Source organism: Talpa occidentalis, unplaced genomic scaffold (assembly GCF_014898055.3).
Source record: "Talpa occidentalis isolate TD23 unplaced genomic scaffold, MPIMG_talOcc4v2.1 talOcc4.13, whole genome shotgun sequence".
Lineage (NCBI taxonomy): Eukaryota > Metazoa > Chordata > Mammalia > Eulipotyphla > Talpidae > Talpa > Talpa occidentalis.
Genome location: NW_023601322.1, coordinates 100,219,571 through 100,242,941, shown reverse-complemented (window position 1 = coordinate 100,242,941; position 23,371 = coordinate 100,219,571). Strand labels below are relative to the sequence as shown.

General features: G+C 41.3%; 1 protein-coding gene and 1 long non-coding RNA gene across 4 annotated transcripts; one reads left to right on the top strand and one right to left on the bottom strand.

Annotated features, from left to right (window-relative positions):
• Window positions 1–132: 132 nt before the first annotated feature.
• Window positions 133–21,887, bottom strand: UBE2D3 (ubiquitin conjugating enzyme E2 D3). Of its 3 annotated transcripts, none has more exons than XM_037509625.1 (8): window positions 21,779–21,887; window positions 20,713–20,860; window positions 8,953–9,016; window positions 8,828–8,859; window positions 6,732–6,809; window positions 5,675–5,780; window positions 3,496–3,589; window positions 133–1,606 (listed from the first exon to the last, which is right to left on the bottom strand). In XM_037509625.1, exons 2-8 carry the CDS (start codon window positions 20,734–20,736, stop codon window positions 1,561–1,563), a joined length of 444 nt encoding a protein of 147 aa, XP_037365522.1. In that variant the 5' UTR covers window positions 20,737–20,860; window positions 21,779–21,887; the 3' UTR covers window positions 133–1,560. The 3 variants fall into 3 exon arrangements, with proteins under 3 accessions (XP_037365522.1, XP_037365520.1, XP_037365521.1); XM_037509623.1 differs by lacking the exon at window positions 21,779–21,887 and adding an exon at window positions 21,571–21,687; XM_037509624.1 differs by lacking the exon at window positions 21,779–21,887 and adding an exon at window positions 21,297–21,355.
• On the top strand, window positions 13,855–14,612 carry LOC119243679 (uncharacterized). Its single transcript, XR_005124800.1, has 3 exons — window positions 13,855–13,901; window positions 14,055–14,235; window positions 14,413–14,612. It is a non-coding gene; the product is annotated as an uncharacterized LOC119243679 (long non-coding RNA).
• Window positions 21,888–23,371: the final 1,484 nt, after the last annotated feature.

Genomic DNA, 23,371 nt, shown 5'->3' with positions numbered 1-23,371 from the left:
ATGGACAAACCAAAATAACCAGGAAAAAATTAAAACTAGGATCAGAATTAGGGAAGGGTGAAGAATGATAATGCCCTTGTTACTACAGAAGTTAAAATAGTGGCACAGATAGCACTTGTCAAACAAAAATAATCCAATAGCATTGACTTTTATTCATTCATGTTAAGTCCCCTGAAATGGCATCTGTTGCATTTAAATGCTCATTAATGTAGATGGCTGAACAAATCCCTCTCAGTGGACACTCAGTACCCCACACAGTCAAGTCATTTCAACACAGTCCCTTGATAGCTCCCACACCAAACAGGACTTTATTTTGTAAAATTTGACCCATTATTACTCCCACTTTGTTTTTTTCAGCTGTTGAGTGTACAAGGTGAAGAAAAAGTTTAGTTAGATGGGGTTGTACCTGGAAAACAAGTTTCTTAAATTCTATACACACGTTTCAAAGCTGCTGGGTCCCAAGTCCATCTACGAACTCCAGGGCTGCCAGTATTGCGTGCAGCACACTAAAGCTACACTCTCCCAATAGCTTTTTATTTCCGCATAATCAGGTCAATCAATGTGTCAACCTGTTACAGACTGCACTTTTAACTGAACATGGCAAAATATTCACTCTTTTGAACTTTACATCATCATTTGATGTCAAACAATGAAGCAAATCCCAACAGTATATACAAAAAACAGCTTTGCATTTACAAAAGATTGTTTCCCATACTGATTAATCCAGGCAGCTAACTCATTGGTTTATGCAACTTTATTGAAGAAAAATAAATCAATTACTAGCAGAGCTATTAGTTGATCACTCATCCATTGACAACTTGCATCATTTATTCAGTGCTATATTAAACAGTGTATTGGAAGATAGATTAACTAATAGCTCCAAGCCTCCTAACAATTTAAATGAAAATTACAAAATGTTTTGAGACCCTATTTTGGAATACAAAGGGTGTTTGACTTCCAATTTCCATTCTCTGTAGAACAAGAACAGGTCATTCCTTTATTGACATGCATAAAATACATCACATTTTCTGTTCTGCTGATGCTATAAATTCAATACCAATTCTCCAGCCACATCAGTTATGAGCAGAAAGTATATCATGTAACCTCAAATCTCTAACAGTGGAAGGTTTAAACAAGAATGGATGCTGCTAGAACAATGCTCTTCCTCTGATGTGACCACTGAGCATCCACCATCTCCCCCCCTCAGATGGCTTCTTCAGCATGTTAGAGCAGTGAGGAATGGTTTAGTCTCATAACCAAGTTAGAGTGAAGACATTGGCCACATAATACACATGCTCCATTTTAAAAAAATTCTGAATCTTGGGCAACTGTTCTCTTGTAACTACTTTACAGTTTCTAAAAGCAGTTATTGTCCAAAGCTGGAAGAACTTAAGTCTTCTCAGATGAGCATGTGAATGAATGGAGGGAGGTAAACAAAAAATAAAATTAAAAAAGATGAGGTCTGACAGGGGAGCAGCCGGATAAGAAAATCAAAAAAAGGAACAGTAATTTAAAGTTTATTCCAGCTCTAATGCAGGTTATTCTGACTGTAAGGTAGCATCACATGGCATACTTCTGAGTCCATTCTCGAGATATTCTGTTGTACCTGTAAATAAAGAAGATGATATTTAACAAGTTAAAAGGAAGGAGGAAGAATTTCTATTTTACCTCCTGCTCATCATGGAGCCACCTCTAATGGCTATGATTAGAACAAAGTTAACAAGGGAGAAACAACATTGTTAACTCAAAGCATGATGGGAAATGAGGACCCTAGGCTTCCAATACACTTTAAAGTAGTATTTTAATAAAGCAGCACAGAGCTTGCAGAAGCTAACAAAAATCAGACCGTTTCACTCTCCTCTACCAGACATATTTTACTAAAAAAACCTCCCATTAGTATCCATTGTGACAAACTATTTAAAAAGCTTTTACAATTCATCATGGACTTTTGTCAGAATAGACATACATTCTGTACTTCTATAGACATTTCTATAATTAGTAATTTTTTCAGAATCTTAGAAATTACTTGACCCTGGGTATTATCAGAACAGGAAATGCCTTTCGGGCCAAAAAAGAAAAATAAAACAAAGCCTTTGAAATTTTGGAACAGAGAATGGGTAAGTGTGACAAGAAGAAAGCAGTTTCCAAGAGGAGGGGAGATGGTCCCGAGCGGTGGGTGTCATTCAAAATCACGTGTTACTTTTAAAAAACGTTGACTGGAGGGAAGCTCCACTTGGGACCTGATGGATGGAATCTCTAGTACAACTGGTGACATCTTTTTTCAAAAAGATCAACAGGTAATTCACACACAAGCTATGCTATTTACTGCTGAAGATCACTGATATTAACTTTCTTCCTGTAGCAGTCATGCTGTAGGATACTTATTCCAACAAAAACTAAGAAAGGGCACAAAGGGCAGTTTATAAAACTGCCTTTTAAAAAATATTAACTAGCTTCATTTCAAACATGGTTCAACTACTTTTCTAACATGTAAGTTCTTTCTACCAATTCATGGTTACCTCATTAAAGCATATGCTCTCAAAAAGCCAGCATTTTAAACAAAGGGTTCATTTAGCATTCAGGGAGCCAAAGAGTATAGCTGACACTGAAAGCATGCTTGTCAGTAATGAATGTTTAGTGTAGATGCTGTGGCTTCGCTGAAAATGTTTTCCCCTTACATTTTCATCTCTTGGCAAAATTTAAATCACTACATTCCATTAAAATATTGCTAAAATTAAAAAATACCGATTTTAAAATTTAAGCATCATATAGCTTGAAAAGATTAATTTCCATTTCTTACTAACACTTTATGGGCTGCTTTGTCATGCAAAAATACTCTCAAGCACTAACAACTACTGGGTATACTTTCACACTAAACAGAGATCAAGCAGTTAAATGTACAGTTTTCAAAAAACTGCCACACCTGTGATCTTGTGTTAGTGAAGACAGTGCCTTTAAGCATGCAGCACTCAGTGCTGGCAGTACCATGAGTAAGCGCACCAGAGTGCAGATCCTCTTACCCTACAACATAGCGTATTTCTCTGTCCACTCTCTCGCTAACCTATTGTACCTAATTGGACAAGTACACTCAGCATTAATTATAACAAACCAAAGTTATAATGGTGAAGTTGTACATAAAAATTTTATTTGAGAAATTTATTGTATCAAATTTTACAGCAGTACCAGCATTTTTTCCAAAAACATAACTGAGGCTAAGTTTGCTTTCTTACCCAAAGCTTAATTATTAAAATGACAAAATAATGAGCATGTAAGAAAAATAAAAACGCTGTAGAGGGGCTAGTCACAGTCACATAAACTAAAACCTAGTAACTTGAAAAACTACATTTCAAGATCTAGATTTCTACACATCTTAACTATCATCTTACCAGAAATAAGATGTAAGTCAAGTCTTCTTGGCATTGTCACAACTTACAGAAGACTAACCATTAAGAAAACCACCTTTTATAGAATTTCCTTCAATAACTACATACTTACTTATCTCTGTCTGTCTTATAGATCCGTGCAATCTCTGGCACTAGGGGGTCATCTGGGTTTGGATCACATAGCAGTGAACAAATGGATAAAAGAACTGCAAGAAAGCAAATTAGATCGTTAGCCAGAATCAGAAATCTGAAAATACAGAAGAGCACGTAAAAGCAGGTATCATAAACCACAATCCTCAAAGGATTTTTATTAATGTTTTAATGACACAGAGACAAAGACTCATGAACTTTGCTTCACAGGAGACAAGCTCCTGACAAGGGAAGCTAAAAATGGGCCCAAGTTTAGTACTGACTACCTAATAAAAATGCTGCCACCCTTAGGAGTTACAAAATAGTCAAATGTTGCCATACTAGTTTATTACTTTTTTCATTAGCTAAGTGGCGTAATTTAAGCAACTAGAGTTTCTTGGGGGTGGGGGTGAGGGTGGTGGAACAATGACGCGGGACAACGGCTTTATTAAGGATACGTGGGAAGTTGTGCAGTTATTATTCCTAGGTGTTGGAATTAAAAAAAACATCCATTTTCTGCCGTGTCCTGGGGGGATGGGGTATCCTCACAAAAATTCCCAAATGTTGATACCAAGCACTGGAGCATGTTTTCAGATTAATTTTGAATGCCTGTTAACCACCAGACTAACAGTAGTGCAAGGTACTACAAAGCTCTAAGATATAAAAGTTTGGAGTCCTGTTACTTGTGGATGAAGATAAAGACCAATATCATAAAAAAAAAATTGTAATAGCTTTTAAACCCAAGAGTGTATGGAGCAGATATAAAACTAAACAAATTTACAGAAAACATAGTTTTTTTGGTATAATACTTCATTCCTACCCAACAGTAAAAAATAAAAATGTAGAACCTAGTATTTAGGAATATTAAAACCTCGAATTGACTTGAAAAGAAACTGGAATGTAGCCAAGAGGGTAAATAATATAGAACTAAAGTTATGTCACAATTGCGAGACAATTATAATAGCACCCACAAAATTATTATTTTTTTCCCTTACACCCAGATATGATTCTAGTCAAAGCAAAGTCTGGGAGACACTACACTGACCCCCCTTTAGGAGATTTAAACACACTGCACAAGCTTATGAAAAGTTTTATGATAGCCTGTCTTTATTTTTTTTTTTTTAAGATTTACTTTTTATTTATACAATAGCTTGGGAATAAGCCAGAGGCACCGGAGGGAGAGAGGATTCACCATAGACAGAGCGGGGAACAGAACGGGCAGATGGACCGAAAGCACTGCTGAGGGGAGCAGCGGGCACGATGGGAAGTCTGCCACGCCATGTGGGAATCTCCCTGGCTGGCCAGGAATCGAACCCCCGGCTGCAGAGGCTGTAGATAGCTTCACAGCACTGCGCTCAACCCGCTGCACCACAGGGGAGGCTCCGATAGCCTGTCTTTAAAGGGACTGTTTTCCTTTGCACGGACCATGCTCATTAAAGCATAGAACACTTTTTGGTAAAATATTCTAATTCCAAGAAACAATTTGCGGAATGCTGCACGAAGTATTCAGCCAGAAAAAGAGAGTGCTCAGAGCTAGCTATTTTTAAACTATTGAACCATGAGAAAGTGATGTAGACACACTTCATCACCATCCAAGACAGTCATTTTGGGGATGGACAACCAACTAGAGATGTTATACATGGCTCCACAGTAAAAGTACAAGAGCAGAACTTATCTAGAGACCTTTCTGAAACTCCCTTAGACAGTATTTAGGTAGAAATCCCACCATGATCACACAGCTAACTAAGGTTTTTAAAACAGGCTTTTCATTAAAAACAAAAGAAAAAAGAAATCAGAATTTTCCTATAATGGAAACCCGAGATTTAAAAGCTCTATTAACTTTAGGCATACCGTTTTTGTTAAAAGACATCAAGGAAGATAGCGAGATGCACAAGTGGCTTGGGAGTACAAATACCAAGATCTATTAAAACAAAATTTGCTATTATTTACAAATAATCTCCCCTCCCTAATCTGAATTTTAACTTCCCACAAATGTTTTCTTAAATTTTAAAAATTTTTACCCCACAAAATCTTTCAAAACTGCCAAAAAGAGCAAAAAGGGCACTGTGTCTATTCCTTGCCCACCTCTCACCAAAAAGTTGATAGAAAAATCCAGATGTCAGCCCAGCTCAAGTTTCTTATTTCTCTACACGTATTTTTACCTTTAGAAATAGTTAAAGCAGGAGACCACTGTGATCTTAGAATATCGAGACAAATGCTGCCATTACTGTTAATATTTGGATGATAAATTCTTGTTGTAAATGCAACCTAAAATAGATAACAAACTTTTAGGTATTTTCCTGAAATAAAAACAAACATCCTTAACTTAAACAGGAGACTTTTAGGAAAGCTTACTATTGTCATAATTTAAAAAGATTAAGCTAAACCCTAATTTATGTACATAAAAGATGAAAGTTACAGAAACAGGTTTTTATATTCCAAGATACCTTAAGGGACTCCCTTTGTAATTAAAATGACCAGACGACTGTGGAGCAAAAGTTTTATTCAACATGGCAGGATGTTCTGAGCTTTGGTCCTACCTTGTTGTCAAGAGTGTCAAACAGTAATATGAAGGGTATTTAATATTCATTAAAAAAGACTGGAACTTGTGAATGTAACTACAAAGTACAGAACAGCTCTATTTCAGTTACCAGATTACAAAGGTATCTGAGCCCACATTTCTACTGTATGTAAAATATGAATGAGTATCCCAGACATATTATCTTGAACAGTTACTCATACTGGTTGAATTCATGCTAATGGTGCTAAAAAGTCAAGGAATATATGCTTTCAATACCTATAAAAAGTCACCTCAGTATATCAGACAACTGTTTTGAGACTTAATCAATTACACAAGGAAACTCAAACCTCAATATCACAAATACAGTATGACACTAAAAAAAAAAAAAAAATCATCTGTATAGTGTATTTGAGACTTGCAACTTTGATAAGGCAATTCTTATCTCCACGTTCAAAGTTCAAATTCAGGTCTAGCTGTAATGAAAGGTTAAGAGTCAACATTTTCTATTAGTGACTCACTTCTACACACACACACAGACACACAACAACAACACACAACATAGAGTTATTCTCACTCACTATATATACACACCCATTTAGTCTTAATTATCCAGAACCTTAATTTCTAAGAATGCTCTATTTCTTCTCTGAAATAAAATATAAATTTATACTAACCGATCTTGGGGGTAAAATACTTGCCTTAGGTGGCTTGAAGGGGTAATCTGTAGGAAAATGAATTGTCAAAAAGAATACACCGCCTTGATATGGGCTGTCATTCTGTGAACAGAAAAATATGCTTAACTCTTGATATTTAAGAAATTATTGCTAAGTAATCCATAACATCTCTATATTCTAAGCATTTCTCTAATATGAACCAAAATTACCTCTGATGGCATGCTAAGAGTCTAAATTATCCCACTTATTCAGTTATTATTACTGGAAAAACTATCAAACTTTACAACAAACCAATCTAATTCACTTAGATCCCATTTTGCCTAAGAAATTATAGGAAAAAATTATCCAGAAACACAAATATTCTAGATCCTGATTGTCACAGAAGTATACTTAACTGTAAATCTATACAAACTACTATGTATCAAACTGAAAATATAATCTGAAAATAAAAGCTACATTTGTAGAATTTCTTCTAATGATAACCATGTAAGTGTACATTGCCACTCTGGCAAACAAAAATGTCAGCTATTATAGGTGACATGGAACTACCTTCAATAGGAGCAAAAGAACACAGGTAGTAGTTTTAAGCAAAGTTGAATTCCAACTGGCTCCTCAAAATTCCCACTTTAGAAACATGAAAGTTTTTTCTTTCGAAAGCATACCAAACTCTCCACAGCAAATCAACAGACAGGAGTACAAGAATTGGAAAACATGGCATGTATGCTTTTCTACTTCAATAGAAAATAAAAGTTTTCAAGCTACAGCATTAAACTTTCTCCTTTGCTGTTCTGCTCATTATACTTTGAGTGTAAAGAAATCTTTAGTAAATACATACTATACAGTGCCTGTAAAGAAACTACTAGCTAGATCTCACATTTAACTAATTCCAGGAAAGTTTTATAACATAGGCTAATACTAAAGACTTAAGTTTCTACTGTGTACTAACTGCAATTTAAGGGTAAGCCTATATATGAAAGTTTCTATTAAGACACAATTCTAAAAGTTCTGTTTAAGCTTTCACGCTCATCAAATAATACACCTGCTTCTTAATAAAGGCAGTCTATGATGAAATTTAGGCAAAAATCCAATTTCATTTCACTTGTTCAAAAAGAGAATTTATGGAAAGTATTTCAATGTTACAATTCAACACCAAAATTCCACCAAGTCAGAAAGAACAGGTTAAAACAATGGATCAGGAGGCAATCAAAATATGCTACCCCCAAAATTGACACTGTTCTGAATTCTCATCTCCTCAAAGTCAAGAGTAGTTTTAAGAAATTTAAAGATCTTTACAATCTCTTCTGAAACGACAACATGCTATCTTCTCCTTTAAGCCCACTGCCACTACTAACTACAACCCTCCAATTTATCCCTCTAACCCTCATGCTGAAGTAGTTTTGAAAGGGTAAGTTACCTCCCCTGCTTGAAATCTAGCACAACTTTAAAGATAAACCCCTACACAAACAGGTAATCCAGTATCAATCTGGTTCCTACCAACCCAGTTAGTCTCATTTTCCACCCTTTTTCCAGAACACACTCTTTACTACACAAAAATAAGTGTTTCCCACATTCCCTTTCTTCTGTCTCTTTCCCCTACTTGGTAATTTCTTGCACTCCCCCTATTTGGAATTTCATTAAAAAGTTTTCCTGTATTCAAAAAAAAAAAAAAAAAAAAAAAGCTAATACATTTAACATTAAGTTGAAAAGATAGCTTCGACCAATAAAATCAAGGCCTGTGGACAAACTATTTTAGCGCAAATGGTGTTTGTAGCTTATTTCTTCAAGTTGCCTAAAGGTCATATTTACAGATAAAGTATCTATAGCTAAATTACAAATTAGTGGTAGTTAGTTTGAATAGTTCTCCAAGTAATTCCAAAATCCGTATTATCTCTATTAAAAAACAAAACAAAACCCAACATAGTAAGTCACAGGGATGTTATGCTCTAGAACACACAAACTATAGGTGATGCATGACTTAACTCATTGTTTCTTTAAAAGTACAACTATAGCATATCCAAAACAGAATCACCATGTAACAAAAGAGAACAAGCAAAAAATTACAACTGTATCAGTCCTGGATTTTCAATGAAAACCAAAAATTAAAAAAATTTAATACTTACAGGTCCCATAATTGTGGCTTGCCAATGAAACACTAGAGGGGGAGGGGGGAAAGGAGAATTGTTATTACCTAAAAATGTACAAGCTTTTTGGAATTACCATAAAAATCAACTCGGAAGTTACTTACTATCATCCCCCACTGGACCTGCAGAACATTGTGCTGGAGGATCACGGGCCAAATCACTAAGTTCCTACACCAAGACAAAAAATGATGGGTCATGTCACCTTAACAGAAAACACAAGCAAGCGAAGAGAGTCAACTGCTTCCAGTTATTTTCACCCCTTTAAGGAACATATAACAACTCACATAACAATATATTCCATTATGAGATGAAAAATATAAGCAGCCCCAGTCCATTTCTGGGACATGGCAGGAACAATTGTTCTATAGGCACACACTGAGACAATGACCTTGGCTTGGATACATGAACGTATATATGCACTGTGCCATGAAACTTGATTAGAAAGGAGAAAACTGTTCTGCTATAAACTGAAGGAGCTTATAGCTAAGAATTCAAATAAAGTAGTCCCCAAACATGTATATTATTGGTGACCTTTCACACCATCTCAGAGGCTCTTGTTTCCGCTATCTTTTAAAACTCTGTTCTTTATGCACCACGCGTTTTTTCTGCTTGAAAAATCTCATGGAGCTAGATTCCTTTTTTGGCTTGGTCTCCTTATTCCCTCAACTCAACCTAGTCTTTATTCAATGTTGAACAAAATGACAACTCTGTTAGAACCTACCTTTTTAGGTAGCCAAGTTTGCCCTTAGCAAAACATGCAGCTTCTCCAATTATATCTGACCTTCTATTTCCATCAAGTATGTACTGAGCCTTTCTATGATTGGACCTAAGAAGTACCTGCACACTGAGAAAACAGTTACAAAAAGCTTATGATATAGTTATAGCTATATATGCCAACATATAAAAATCCCTAGACTAGAAATTTACAGAACCATGAGATAATAACGGGTCCCTAAGAAAAGGGGAATATACAAGACGTAGGGAGCTAACTAGAATATTTGCCTCTACCGTATGTTCAAAATACACTTCAAAAAATGGCCAAAGGAACAATAGTTAGCCTAGATTCACTACATTAAAAAAGTCTATGCAGTATAATTGCCCTTGTAATAATTTCACAATGCACACACATATCTATCAAAACCATGTTCTACATCTAACACTAATACAGGTCAGTATGTCATAAAATTGGGGGAGAATTCCACTGATACATTCTGCCAATTTACTTCTGAAAAATCATACCACAATTCCTTATAAGGTTATCCAACACCAGAGATGTCAGGATTCACAATCTTAAGATGGAAGATCAGCTCAGACTTTTCAGTGACCTATGTAAATATACTTGCATGGCTCAACACATTTAAGAGAAAACTCACTGTAAATACTTGCTTTTCATCAGTAAAAATTATAGCAAATTTTTATTTCAACTAATTAAAAACTATATGGTTTCAGCTTCAAAAATTCTTGCAAACAATTTAGAGGCAAGTATTTAAAAACTATCATGAGGGCCTCCCCTGGTGGCGCAGTGGTTGAGAGCTGGGCTGCGAAGCTGCCCGCAGCCTCTGCAGCGCAGGTTTGATCCCTGGCTGCAGGCGAGGGTCCCACATGGGGCGCAGACCTCTCCTGCAGCGTCCGCAGCATCCCTCAGCAGTGTATTTCGTCAGTCTGCCTGTTCTGTTCCCGGCTCTAGTGAATTTTCTCACCCTCCCGTGCTTCCGACTGTACCCAGTGCTTGTATAAATAAATAAATCTTTAAAAAATAAAAATAAAAAACAAAAACTATCATGAGGAAAAAATATTATGGCAAGTTGAATTAACCAACTACTCATCAGTGAGCAAATGACTTCTCATGGACCATACATCAAGTCTCATACAGCAATTATCTGCATCCCATGACAGACCCAACTTTTATTTAATGTAATGGCAATCTGCTTTAATATCCACTTCATCTCAAGAATCAAGGGCAATCTAAATGATATAAACAGAAAACATCCCCATGTTCTAAAGCTTATATAATAAGTTCTATTTAACATCCTCCACTCCTGCAAAAGACAAGCTAGTAGCTACTTTATGTACTCTTAAGTCCCTCATTCCTTAAGGGTAGAAGTCCAAATAATTCATGTTAACGATTAAAAACTAGAACCCTTTCCCCACAAAACAAAGGATCATGGTCTGACTTTTCAAAAATGCTATTAAAACCCAAATGCAGGGGCCTCCCTGGTGGCGCAGGCGGTTGAGCACAGCACTGTGAAGCTATCAGCAGCCTCTGCACTGCAGGTTCGATCCCCACCGGCCTTGGAGCAACCCATGTGGCGCAGCAGACCGCTCCAGTCTAGCCCGCTGCTCCCCTAGGCAGTGTATTTTAGTCCATCTGCCTGTTCTGTTCCTTGCTCTGTCTCTGGTGAATCCTCTCACTCTCCCGCACATCTGGCCTGTACCCCAGCTCTTGTATATTAAAAACAACAACAACAACAACAACAACAAAAAAAACCCAAATACAAATTTATGCATGCAATTCAAAAGCCAAAATATGTCATAAGTACAGACAGATACGCACCTCAGCCAAAATGGTAGGAGTTTGTAGTCTCATTTTTAATTTAGACACTATTTCGAGACGTATTTCCTCACCTCTAAAACAACTGTGTCATGAACAGGCTACATGCCATTAACCTTAGCTCACTTACATTTCCAGCCCATATGATAAACCCATAGGCATCTGTCTGTAACACAGCTGCCTAGCAATTTAAATCATGCTATTAACAATACATTAGTAACATAAGGTCAGCAAATTTGAGGAGCATTTATTTGTGAATAGGATTTTAAAGAAAACACGCCATTAGGTTGGCACATGAAATTACTCCTATTTCACCATTTTTTAATTACAGAAATTACAATTTCAGGTGATTCTCTAGAAAAAGTCTCTAAGGACTTGAATTCAAATATTCCCAAAATATTTTCTTATGTCCAAGCTTCTTACATTGACCTACCCACCACATATTACCTACTTAATAAACACAAATTTGAATGTAATAGATTAAACTAAAATCCTTGAAGAAAAGTATCTCGTGGTTGTTTTTATTAAATAAAAACGAATATAATGATGGCAGGTCTTAAAAAATGCCCAACAATATTGAAACGATTTCATTATTAATAGTTTAGGAACTGGTAAAGCTGACCTAGAATATATCAACACCTCACTCAAAACTTACGTATTTTGAGCCTCCCCGGTGGCACAGCGGTTGAGCACTGGGTTGCGAAGCTGCCCGCAGCCTCTGAAGCGCCGGTTCGATCCCCGGCTGCTCCCCGGCCACCGGAGGAGGGTCCCACATGGCGCGCAGACCTCTCCTGCCGCCCGCTGCTCCCCTCAGCGGTGTACTTTGGTCCTTCTGCCTGCTCTGCTCCCCGCTCTGGTGAATTCTCTCACCCTCCCGAGCTTCTGACTGTACCCAGTGCTTGTATAAATAAATAAAAATAAATCTTAAAAAAAGTCTTAAAAAAACTTACATATTTTAATTAGGAACAATGTAATATTTCTTAGAGAATAAATGAGTATTTGTGCACAATGACTTATGAATCACCACGCCTTTATATAAGCTTGCATTACCAATCCTTTGGAGTGAACATATGATCTTCACCTAGTCAGCAATGAATTTCAGGGTCTTACTACTTTCAGTTAATTTCTAAATGCCTCATTTTCCATGACCAACACATCTTCTAAGTAATAATCAACACCTGAAATTTGGCCAATTATATGAACATATAACTTTAAATTCAACAGTGAAGAAGGACTTAAGCTAAAGGATTAAAACAGATGTTTTAAATCACATACTAGTACTTACCTCCTAAGATACTAAATAATTCTGATTTCATTATACTCATAGCATAAGCAAACAAGATACAAGAATATCTTAGCAAAGTGAAAAAAATGGGGTCAGTCCTCCATATAACCTCAATGTAACACATTTTTGCCTACCACAAAAACACCTTATCCTACCTTTCATGTGAATGTTTTTCTCTCATTCCAAATATGGCTATAGTGCTGGGTAATTTTCAAACTACCATTAACCAATTACTCAGATAATGTTCATCATAGAATTTTGTTCCTTCAGCCTCAGTGATTAACTTAGGTCAGAAAATAGCCTTGACCATTTCAGTCTGTGTTCATTCTTGCCCAAGATTTTTCCAACTTCTCTAATGAGCTTTAAGGATATGACCCAGAGCTTTTGGCATGTGCCCTGAAACTACATGGTGAATCCAAAGGAGACAAAGTTGGGTGGCACAGATAACTCAGAGCTGACTTTGCAATACGAATGCGCTATTCAGTTTCTAGCTTGCTCCACACCCTTGCTACAGCTATTCTTTTGATTGTAAGACCCCATTTTCCTTCCAATAAATCCAAGAGGGACAAAACCAAAAAAATAAACAGTTAAGGAGAGACCCATCCTGAGGAGAGTGCTACTGGGTGGGGGCACATTACCAATTATACAAATTTTACTGCACCTAAAAAGAAAAAAAAAAGCCAGGCTTGAGGTCTTGCTGACAAAGACAATTCAACATAACAAAGCTTAATGAAGCAAAAGTCTCAGAATTAAACCAGAGCAAGAAGTCATATATCCTAACTAAGGAAATGTCTGACTTACAATCTAATTACAGAAATGAGAGATTAATTTACATTCATTTCTCAACGTTTCATCACCAAAACACCCATTTATTCATATGGAGACTACCCTTTTGGCATGAAGCATGGTAGGTGTGAAAATACCAAGATAATACGTGAATGCTTCTTCCAAAAGATTGACCAAATAAAAGTAGGCACACTACATAAACAAAAAAATCACATTACAGCCACGTTAAGTGGTTAAAATGAAAACATTCGAAAGGTTTGTGAACCCTGAAAAGGTAAACACTGGCCTTGCCTGGGTTTAAAATAGTGACATTTGAGCTGTATTGTGATGAAGAAATAAATAAGCACCCTAAGAAACTCACAGGGGTGTGAAGGCTCACAGGCTGTATACATCTGCTTATGGGTTGGTATAGGAAACACAACTTGGCATAGGTAAGTGAGCAGATGTGCTAGAAAAGGTTAATCAGGGCTGGTTATTTTAAGAATCTGTAATTTTGGCAAAGTCTACTGCAAAGGTTATGTGTTTTTTTTTTTAATTAAGTCATATCCTAAAAACACCCATGTGTCTGTATACCCACTTGGTAGTTAACATCTACTATAAAGGACAGACTAGCAGGGGAGTACGCGAGTCGCCTGTGGCAGTCATTCAGAAAAGAAAAGCATATGAACTAAGTTACGGGGATGAAGAAAGACGTGCAACATGGAGCAGCTCACCCTATCTGTTCCCACATGGGAACCCCCGGATCTCCCTTTTACTAGGAGAAAGGTAAGACGAGTTCGCGGGTAGGACACACGGAGCTTCAGGATGGGTAGGCTAGCAAAGGAGGCCATCTACCAGACAACTTGAGAAGTCAGTCTAAGATACAGAAAACTGATGCTTTCTTAGGATCAGTTCCTCCGTCATAATCCACTGTTAATCTGCATATGACCACCTCCATTTCAGGTTACATAGCCAATAAATGAAAGTCAATGGAGAATACAATCATCTCTCCCACAGTAAAAGGAACCAGGACTGGAGATCAATTTCCATTGAATCACCTACTTAAACAATTTCCCAAAATAATTTTGCCCTTTGTTTTCACCTTATGAAATGACATTAAAGTCCAAAAATTTCACAGGTTTTAGGGACAGAATTAAAGCCAATCAACAGGTACAAACTGTGTTCTCATTTGGAGGCATGTGACTGAAGAATAAGCGGTTTGACTATTCCTTTCTGGGGACTCATAAGACTATTAGATAGTTCAAGGAAGATTTTCTCTTTGATCTTCAGTGGACACAGGATCTCCTGAACAGTTTAGCTGTAAGCAAAAACACAAAAAAGCCTAGAGACCCTGTTCGAAAAGCTTTTATGTGCTATTTGTATTTTTGCTGCTCTGTTCCTTACAAAACTTGTACTTGAGTTGAAGATTTGTATGATGATCTTAATCAGCTCCGTAATGACAGCCCTTGCCTCTGAAACCTAAACTGACCAACATGAAATACTACCTTGGGGGCTGTATGAACAAGGGCATGGAGAATGAAACCCTTCTAAGAAAATTTGAGGTAGGAACCAGGCTCAAGAAGCCTTCGTAAAATATAAAGGTAGGTGTGTACTCAGAACACCATAGAACTTAAAACGCAGTATTGCTAATTGTACAATCTAGGCAGACAACAGTGCTAGTTATTATAAATATCAAGGTTTATGATGAAGCAAACAAAATTTTTACTGCCCTTATGTGAAATTTCTATATGCCTTATGTAGACACAAATGGCAAGGGAAACAAAATATCTCAGAAATTTGCTTACCAAAAGTTATTTCAAAAGAAAGTTTGGCAAAAAGATTTTGAAATCTGAAAATTTTCATACAACAGTAGATACAGAATTTAAGAACACTAAAGAATGTAAGAATAGTAAGTATGAGATTTGAGAGTAACCCAATGTTTCTTTTACCTTAAAGATTAAGAGGTTAAGTGCTACACAACACATGTCATTACATCATCGACAAGATATTTACTTCCTGTTTAGCTGTAATTATATGCAAGACAAGTATGCTTGTTCATTAGACAGGTACAACAAATAGCTTGAATGAGTAACACTACAATTTTCTTTCTTTGGATCACCATTAGACAAATGATTTAAGATTATTCAAAAACACATTGTCTAAATTGGTAAAGACGGAAAGCCAAAATGAGATTAAATCTTGATCACGAAAGCAAACATTTTAGATATTAAAAACAAAAATCTACTGAATCCAGTGGCTGAAATCACAAGAATGCTTGAATATTAATAAGCAAAACAGAAGTCAAATCTTAACTGAAACCTAAGGATTAAATATGACAAATTCAGTTATTAACTGCAAGAAGTTAGCTGAGGGCCTCCCTGGTGGCACAGCGGTTGAGCGCTGGGTTGCGAAGCTGCCCAGGGCCTCTGCGGCGCCAGTTCGATCCCCGGCTGCTCCCCAGCCACCGGAGGAGGGTCCCACATGGCGCGCAGACCTCTCCTGCCGCACCCGCCGCTCCCCTCAGCAGTGTCCTTCGGTCCTTCTGCCTGCTCTGCTCCCCGCTCTGGCGAATTCTCTCACCCTCCCGCGCTTCTGACTGTACCCAGTGCTTACATAAATAAATATTAAAAAAACAAAAAACAAAAAATAACAACAACAAAAAACCCCACAAAAATGCTTAAAAAAAAAAGAAGTTAGCTGAAAGCTTCTCAATGATACAAGGTTATGTTCAAAGTGTTGGTTGGAGCTAAAAATCAGATGTCAAAAAAAAAAAAAAATTCCAGTGTTTAGGTAAAGCACAAAATATTTTACTGGCGCGCCACCCCCCACCCCATAACGGGGAGTGTATTTTTAAGAATAAATCTTATCTAGCAAATTGGCTATTAAGATACACAGCAAACACACCCAATTCTTACTACTACTTAATTTTGAACCAAGATCTCTACTATGTTAGTGAAACCTGATCAAGAACTCAAAATACTCAGTGAAAGAATGATAATCATTTCATTTTAGTCACTCCAAAATACTGGCTTGTATTGGATAAAGGCAATTGAATATAGTTATTTGAATAGTTTCTCCTTAATTTCTTTTAAAAAAGTGCTTCCCCTGATTTATAGTATTGAGTTGCACGAGGTGACACACCCATTCATGTGTTCATATGCAAGTCTCCTCTACTCAAATCAGAAATTCTTTTGGGTAACGACAGGCCTCCTTCCTTACTTTTCATCCCTCGGGACTAGACTACTATGCTATACAGAGTAAGGCCTAACAAATGACTATCTCCTATGTCTGTGGCTCTTAACCAGGGAGAGACTTCGGAATCACCTAGGGGATATTGCAAAATTATGCCTGTTCCCAGAGAAAATTACTCAAGTTTAATAAGACCCCCTGTACCCATATTCTTTAAAAACCCTGCTAAACACTAGGCTGTACAAATGCAATGCCTGTCAAACCCCTCATTCACAATAACATAATCTAACTGAATGCTAAAGCCAGCCTACGATTTCATAAAGTAATCTGAAACATTTTAAGCTCAGGATAAGGAACCTAGTGTCTTTTCTTTAATAGCAAGGGATCTTTACCGCTAAAAGCTTGCGGAAAATTCTCAGGAATTGACTGTATCTTGGAGCTAATGTATAATCTAGCGACAGGTAGCTACTGATATTATTTTCCCCCACTGCTAGCAATAGTAATCAACTTTGTATTTGCAGAAATAAAAAAAGAGAATTAACACTGCAGGTAAGCATAATGATGAAGCAAAATGTAAAATATATCAAAGCTAGTCAGTCACCCTTATTCAAATAATGAGGTCATTATATGATCACATCCCTCAGTCACACAAATGTCCCACAAAGTATGTTAGCTATATAGACAAAACAATGAAAATCTTAAAAACACACAAACACAAGATACAGTATGTACGTCTAGCCTATAGGCTGATCTGGGTCCTTGTCTACTTTAAGACATCCCTAATTAATTGGCATGGAAACATCTCTACTTAGTTTTCCTGAAAAGATGAAGGAAAAAAAATTCACCCTTATCTTTGAAATGTTTGTTAGCTTAATTCAGCTATAACCTAAGAAGCAGAGTTAAAACCCAATCACTTAAATGGGAGAAGAGAGAAGCCTATTCAGGCACAAATCTAATCACTCACCAAGCTACCAGTGGAACTGAAATGGTTCAAAAGAGCAGTAGAGTTTAGGAGTGTAAGAACTCACACTCGTGAGGAAGACTCCGAGTGTCAGTCTTCTACTGCTATGTGACTACAGGCGATGCATTTAACCTCTCTGTGCCTCTTTCCTCATGTTTAAAGTGGAAAAATAAGAGCATCATTGTGAACGGGTGGTGACGATTCATACATAGATGCCAAATCAGAGCTATTATTAGGCACAGAATGTTATGTGCAAAAAACCTTTTGAATACCAAAAACTAAAGAGGTTGACCAACAGCATAGTGATTAAGAGCACGTGCTGCGGAGCCCAAATTCCTAGGTTCCACTCCCAGCCCCAGGCTAGCACGACCCTAGTGGCTTCTGAAACCTTTGTGGCTCAGTTTTATCATCTCAAAATGGGGAAAGCTGTACCCACTTCTTCAGGTAGTTGAAAGGTTAAATGTATTTATCAGTACTTCAAACAGTACTGACACATTGCAAACACAAAGCAGAGAGCTATTCTTTCAGGCTTGGTTCACACTGTATTTTATGCATTGTAAAGTTTCCCAAAATACATGCATTGCAGTCATTTTGCTTAATGTGGAGAGTAAAATTGCCTAAAGCCCCCAACCACTGCCGATCAACTTAGGAATTCCTGGTTTTTAAAAAATTCTTCTTAACAAATGGCCCTACAGCACCATCCGCCACCTAAAAGGTACCCAAAAAACCCAAGTAAGACTGATAAAGCTACTAGGTGTAGGAAATATTTTAGGAAAAAAAAATTCAAGGCTTCACCAAAACACATTAATGGTTAAGAATATTCCAACAATAAGCACATTTCAATAAAATACCAGTGAGGAATACAGATACATCTTAGTATTTGGAATTTGGGGGCTTCAGACAATAATTTCAAAGTAAATACATATATGATGTAAGAAATACCACACTAACATCAATGCCTACTTGACCCTGTATTTCTAGAACTGCTGCCTAAAAGTAAATCACCTATCCTGGTTGTCCACTTAATGAAATGATTTAGAACTTTTTTTTTTTTTTAAACTCTCATTCCATGATTCTGACAGCAATAGCTATAAAACAAACTACACATAGGTAAAAATTTTTCTATATGTTGCTTCAACAATGTCCTACACAAACAGTGCTTTTTCCAGTTTGGAAAGTGTTATGTCATTTTTTATATTATACAAATCTTAGTATTTATGACGAGACAGTCTGGTATGAAAAAGTACTAGACTAAAAGCCAAAGTTCCTTAACATTTTGAAGTGAAAACAGGGACATTAACATATAGGTAGTAATAGTGAGTGCCATGTGCCAGGGATCTGTTCAAAGCCACAAATTTACCAATCTAATCCTTTAAAAAACAATCTAGGAATCTGAAATTTGTTCACTGTTGCATCCCTAGTGTCTATAATAGTGCCTGGCACATATTAAGCACCCAACCATTTATTGCTCGTATGTAACAACTATTCATTTTATAAGGGAACACAGATACTTGCCCAATTCTATAATTCTATCTGGAGCATTTATGCTCCAAACTTCACACTTTTAACCATTATATTGCCTCTACAACTTTGAAATCGTTTAAGTGGTGTTACAACAGCTGGGTAGTCCCTGCAAAAGGGGAAAAAAAACAAAAAACAAAACCCCAAAACAGTGACACCTTCCTTTAAAGTGTGCTGTTTCACAGACACAAAAAGCTACGGGTCAGAAATTACTCCACATCTTAGTGGGCTAAATTAATTCCCACAGTGTAAAGTTTTGATTGTGCCAAACGTTATGGTCTCCTTATTAAGCAGACTGGAAAACGTAACTGCTTCTCTAATGTGTTGCCAGCCTTCCAAGTGTTTACATAACCCTTTCTGCTTCAAGCAATCTTTGGTCTCAAAAACACAAAGATTTAAGTTTGTATTTCACATAAACTGGCAATGACAACGCAATGGCCTAAAACAAGATTTAAGATTTTCAGCAGCAATACACTGAATAAAAATCTAAACCATCACCTGTCATAAAATGTCAGTTTTGCCAAATAAACTTCAAAGTCACACATTAAATATAAAATTAAGCAGTATCAAGTCCACTTTAAGAAAAGCAAGCGCTTGTTATTCCTTCAAGTTAAAAGAAAACAAACAAAAAGCCCAAACTATGAAACCCAAGTTTCTAACCCAGAAACTCCTGTCGCCTAGTTTTAGTAAGGCCTACTTTTTATTCCACGACATTTTTGTTCAAGTTAGCTGTAAATACTCCACCCTCCTCCGATTGTGCAAGAACCAAACACCCCACACATACACAAGTTACAAAAACGGGAAATACAGTCAGAGCTTGAATACAGGTCTTAGTTAGAGCAGGAGGTCTGAGAGCAGCGTACAACCCGATGTGAAAGTTAACATTTAACAAAGAATATTGTTTCATCTTGTTACGAAAGGAGATGCCGGAAAGAGCCTGAACCAGTTAAAGCAGCCGCCATCTTAAAATGCAGGGTAGAAGTTGGAGCAAGAAAATGAGACTAAACCACCGGAGGTGGAGGTTCCGCTCACCCAAGCCCCGAAAAATCCTACCTTCTTTCAATTTAGATCGATAACTTAGCACCAAACCACGTTTGAAGTGGCGAAACCCTCTTCCCGGAAGGTTGTTGTCAAGTGGGCTGGGGCACGAACAGGTAGCCCCAGCCTCCCCTCCCTGCCCCCGCACCTTCCCGCGGGCCGGGAAGAGGGCGCTTCCGGGCTTCCCGGCGGCTCCCGGCCCGCCTCTAACAGCCGGGGGGACCCGCCCGCCCCAACACCCCCGCGGCGCCGGCGCCTCTCCCGACCCCGGTCCGCCTCTGCCCATTCACACGGCCGCCCGGACACTGCGCCCGGCCCCGAAAAAAGTTGGAGCCCGGCCGGGGCTCGAGTTCCTCGCCCCTCTCGCGGCTCCTTCCTTCTACCCCCTGAAAGGCCGGGACTCCGGGCCTCACGACTAAGTAAGTTTTCGGGCCCCAAGACCCGGCCCGGACACCCGCGGGCCCCGGCCACCCCGCGCCCCGCCAGGCACACGCGAGCGCCCGGCCGCCCCCGGAGAGGCGACGCGCCCGCACCCGGCCCCGCCCGGCGGGCACCTTATTAATCCGTTTCAGCGCCATGGTCTGTGCTGCTCGTCCGGCTCCTCACTCGCGGCTGCTCCCGAAGGTCCGGCCCGCTCTGGATTCTCCGGGCTCGGGCAGGGTCGTCTCTCCGTCTCGCACCGGCTCCGCCAGACACAGGCGCCTGGTGCAGAAACGGGGCAGGTCAGCGCTCGCCGGGCCCCGGGCCCGCGGACTCGGCGGCGGCGGCCGGGCCCCCGAGGGCGGCGGGCGCTCGGCCGGCGGGGAGCTCGAGCGCCGGCCGCGCAGCAGGCGAGTGGGTGCGGGGCCGCGGAGGAGGAGCCGGGCCTAGCCGGCGCGGCGCCCGCGTCACCGGGAAGAAAGGCGGGGGGAGGGGAGGCCGGCGGCGGGCCCGCGGCCGGAGCTCCCGGCGCCGGCCGCCACCGCCCGCGCCGCTGCCGGCGCCCACCCGCCCGCGCGCCCGGCCCGCGCGGACGCGCCCCTCCCGGGCGGGAGCCGCCGGCCCGGCTCCCCTCCCCACCCTCCGCCGCTCGCCGGGCGTCCGCGCCGCGGGCCGGCCGGCCGCCCCCCGCCCGCCCGCCGCCCCCACCCACGCGTACAGCGGGCCGGGGCCTCCCCACGCTGCGGCCTCGGCCTCCTCCCGCGCGGCTCTGGTGCCTCCCCGGCCCGACGGGGCTCACGCGCACGACACCGCCACAAGATGTCCGCTGACGGAACTACTGCCAGCGCGCGGCCCCTCCCCCCGCCCGCCGCCTCACCGCCGCGGATCCGTCCGCCAACGCCGCCGGCGCGAGGCGGCCCGGCCGGCGTCAGGGCGGCTCGGTCCCGCGTCGGCCGCCGCCGCGCCACCCCTCCGGCCGCGCGGAACAGCACCTTCTCGCTACACCGACGGGAGGCTGGACCGGGAGGGCGGGGGCCGGAGGCGGGTCATGGGCTGGGGGAAGGGTAGGCGAGCGGCGGAAACCCCGGGCCTCAGAGAAGCATCGAGAACCGGAAGGAGACCACGGCAGGAAGGTAATGGAAGCGGCAGCTGCGCGCCCGAGCCCACGCCCCTCCCAGCGGCGTCCCCCCGTTTCCTCACTTGGGCTTGAGGAGGCGGATCTCGCGAGAACCTCGTGCTGGCTCACAGGCGCTGTGGCTCTGCAATGACTTAAGGGCAGTTTTGTGCGCTCTTCCTGATAGGGGCCCGCCCCCAGCCCGCAGGTTCTCGCGAGAGGCCGCGGGGCCCGGCGGAGCGCCGCCCCGAGGGCTGGGGCGGGCGGGGCAGAGGAAGTGCAGTTCCGGGGTGGGGGGCGCGCGCCCAATCGAGACGCGCGGGGGCGGGGCCGCGCCTGACGCGCCGCCTCCGCCAGGTCGCGGCCGCGGCTTCCGGTAGAGCAGGTGAACGGCCTCTGCGCGCCCGCCCGCCCGGCGGGTGCGGCGGGGGAGGAGCGCCCCCCGAGGCGCCTGCGGGCCCGTCGCTAGGGCCGGAGGCCCGGCTGCCGGGGCGAGCGCGACCCGGGCCTCCGACGGCTGCCCCAGGGCTGGGGCCGACGAGGCGGGCCGCGGGCGCGCAGGGCGGTGTCCCGGCCCGTGCCGGGAGGAGCGGAGGACGGGGCCGGCCGGCTCGCGCGCTGGCCTGCCCCGGGCCCCGGGCCGCGGGCCGCGGGTTTTTAGCGGGACTGGAAGGGGGCGCCGGCCTGCTGGTCCCCGCGGACCCCGCTTCGCGAGGTGGAGAGCTGGAGAGTGGGCTGACAGTGGAAGCGCCTGCAGCGTCTCCCCTGGGAAGAGGCGAGTGGCGAGGGGCTTCTGCCCAGGAAGGCAGTCCCTGGTCACGCAGCAGCTGTGACAAGTGGACTCAAACGGCCGTAAGAATGTCACGAGCAATTACTGAAGCAGTATTCCTTAAACTAGTATATGAATCACGGCATTTTGTTCAAATTGCGATTTTTGACTTGTTGGCCGGGTGGAGCCTGAGTGTGACAGCCTAGAAGGCTCCCAGGTGACGTGGCGGATCACTGAAGCGCCCCACCCGTGCGCTCCTGGACACCGGGCTACCCCCTCCCTAAGAAATCTTTCCTGCGCCTCTTTACCCACTTCGGTAGAAGCACCACTAGCATTGGGCAGCTGGGGCGGAGGAAGGGTCCAGGAAGGGTCCCTGCTCTCCCGCCTCCCGTTTGTGTTGTCCTGCTGTGATTTCTTATCATAGTTCTTCAACATTGTTAAACTGGGCATAATAATGGCTGTCCTTTTTCACAGGGTTATTGTGTGATTTAAATGTCATAGCGTATGTGAAAGAGCCCAGTAGACCACAGTGCTGCATAAAAAGGAGTTGGCAATAGTGTGAAGCAAAGGTGTAGGAATAATAAGTATTGTAATACTGATATTTACAGAACACTTAGTGTGTACCAGGTACTGCGGGTATAACCCCATCTTATGGATATACAGGGACATTAGAAGGTCACACAGCTCATAAATGACAGAAGTAGACTTTGAACCCATGCTCTTAACTTCAGGGCAATTAGTGAATGAAGTTTTATATTGTCTCCATTTGAAAGTAGCACTGTAGGATGTTGTATATTTCTACTTTCAATGTCATGTGCATCTAATTGTCATTTTACTTATTTCTCCCTCTCTTTGTTTTGTTCCTATAGAAACCAAGGTACAGGGTAGTAGGAGACACTCCTACCACAGG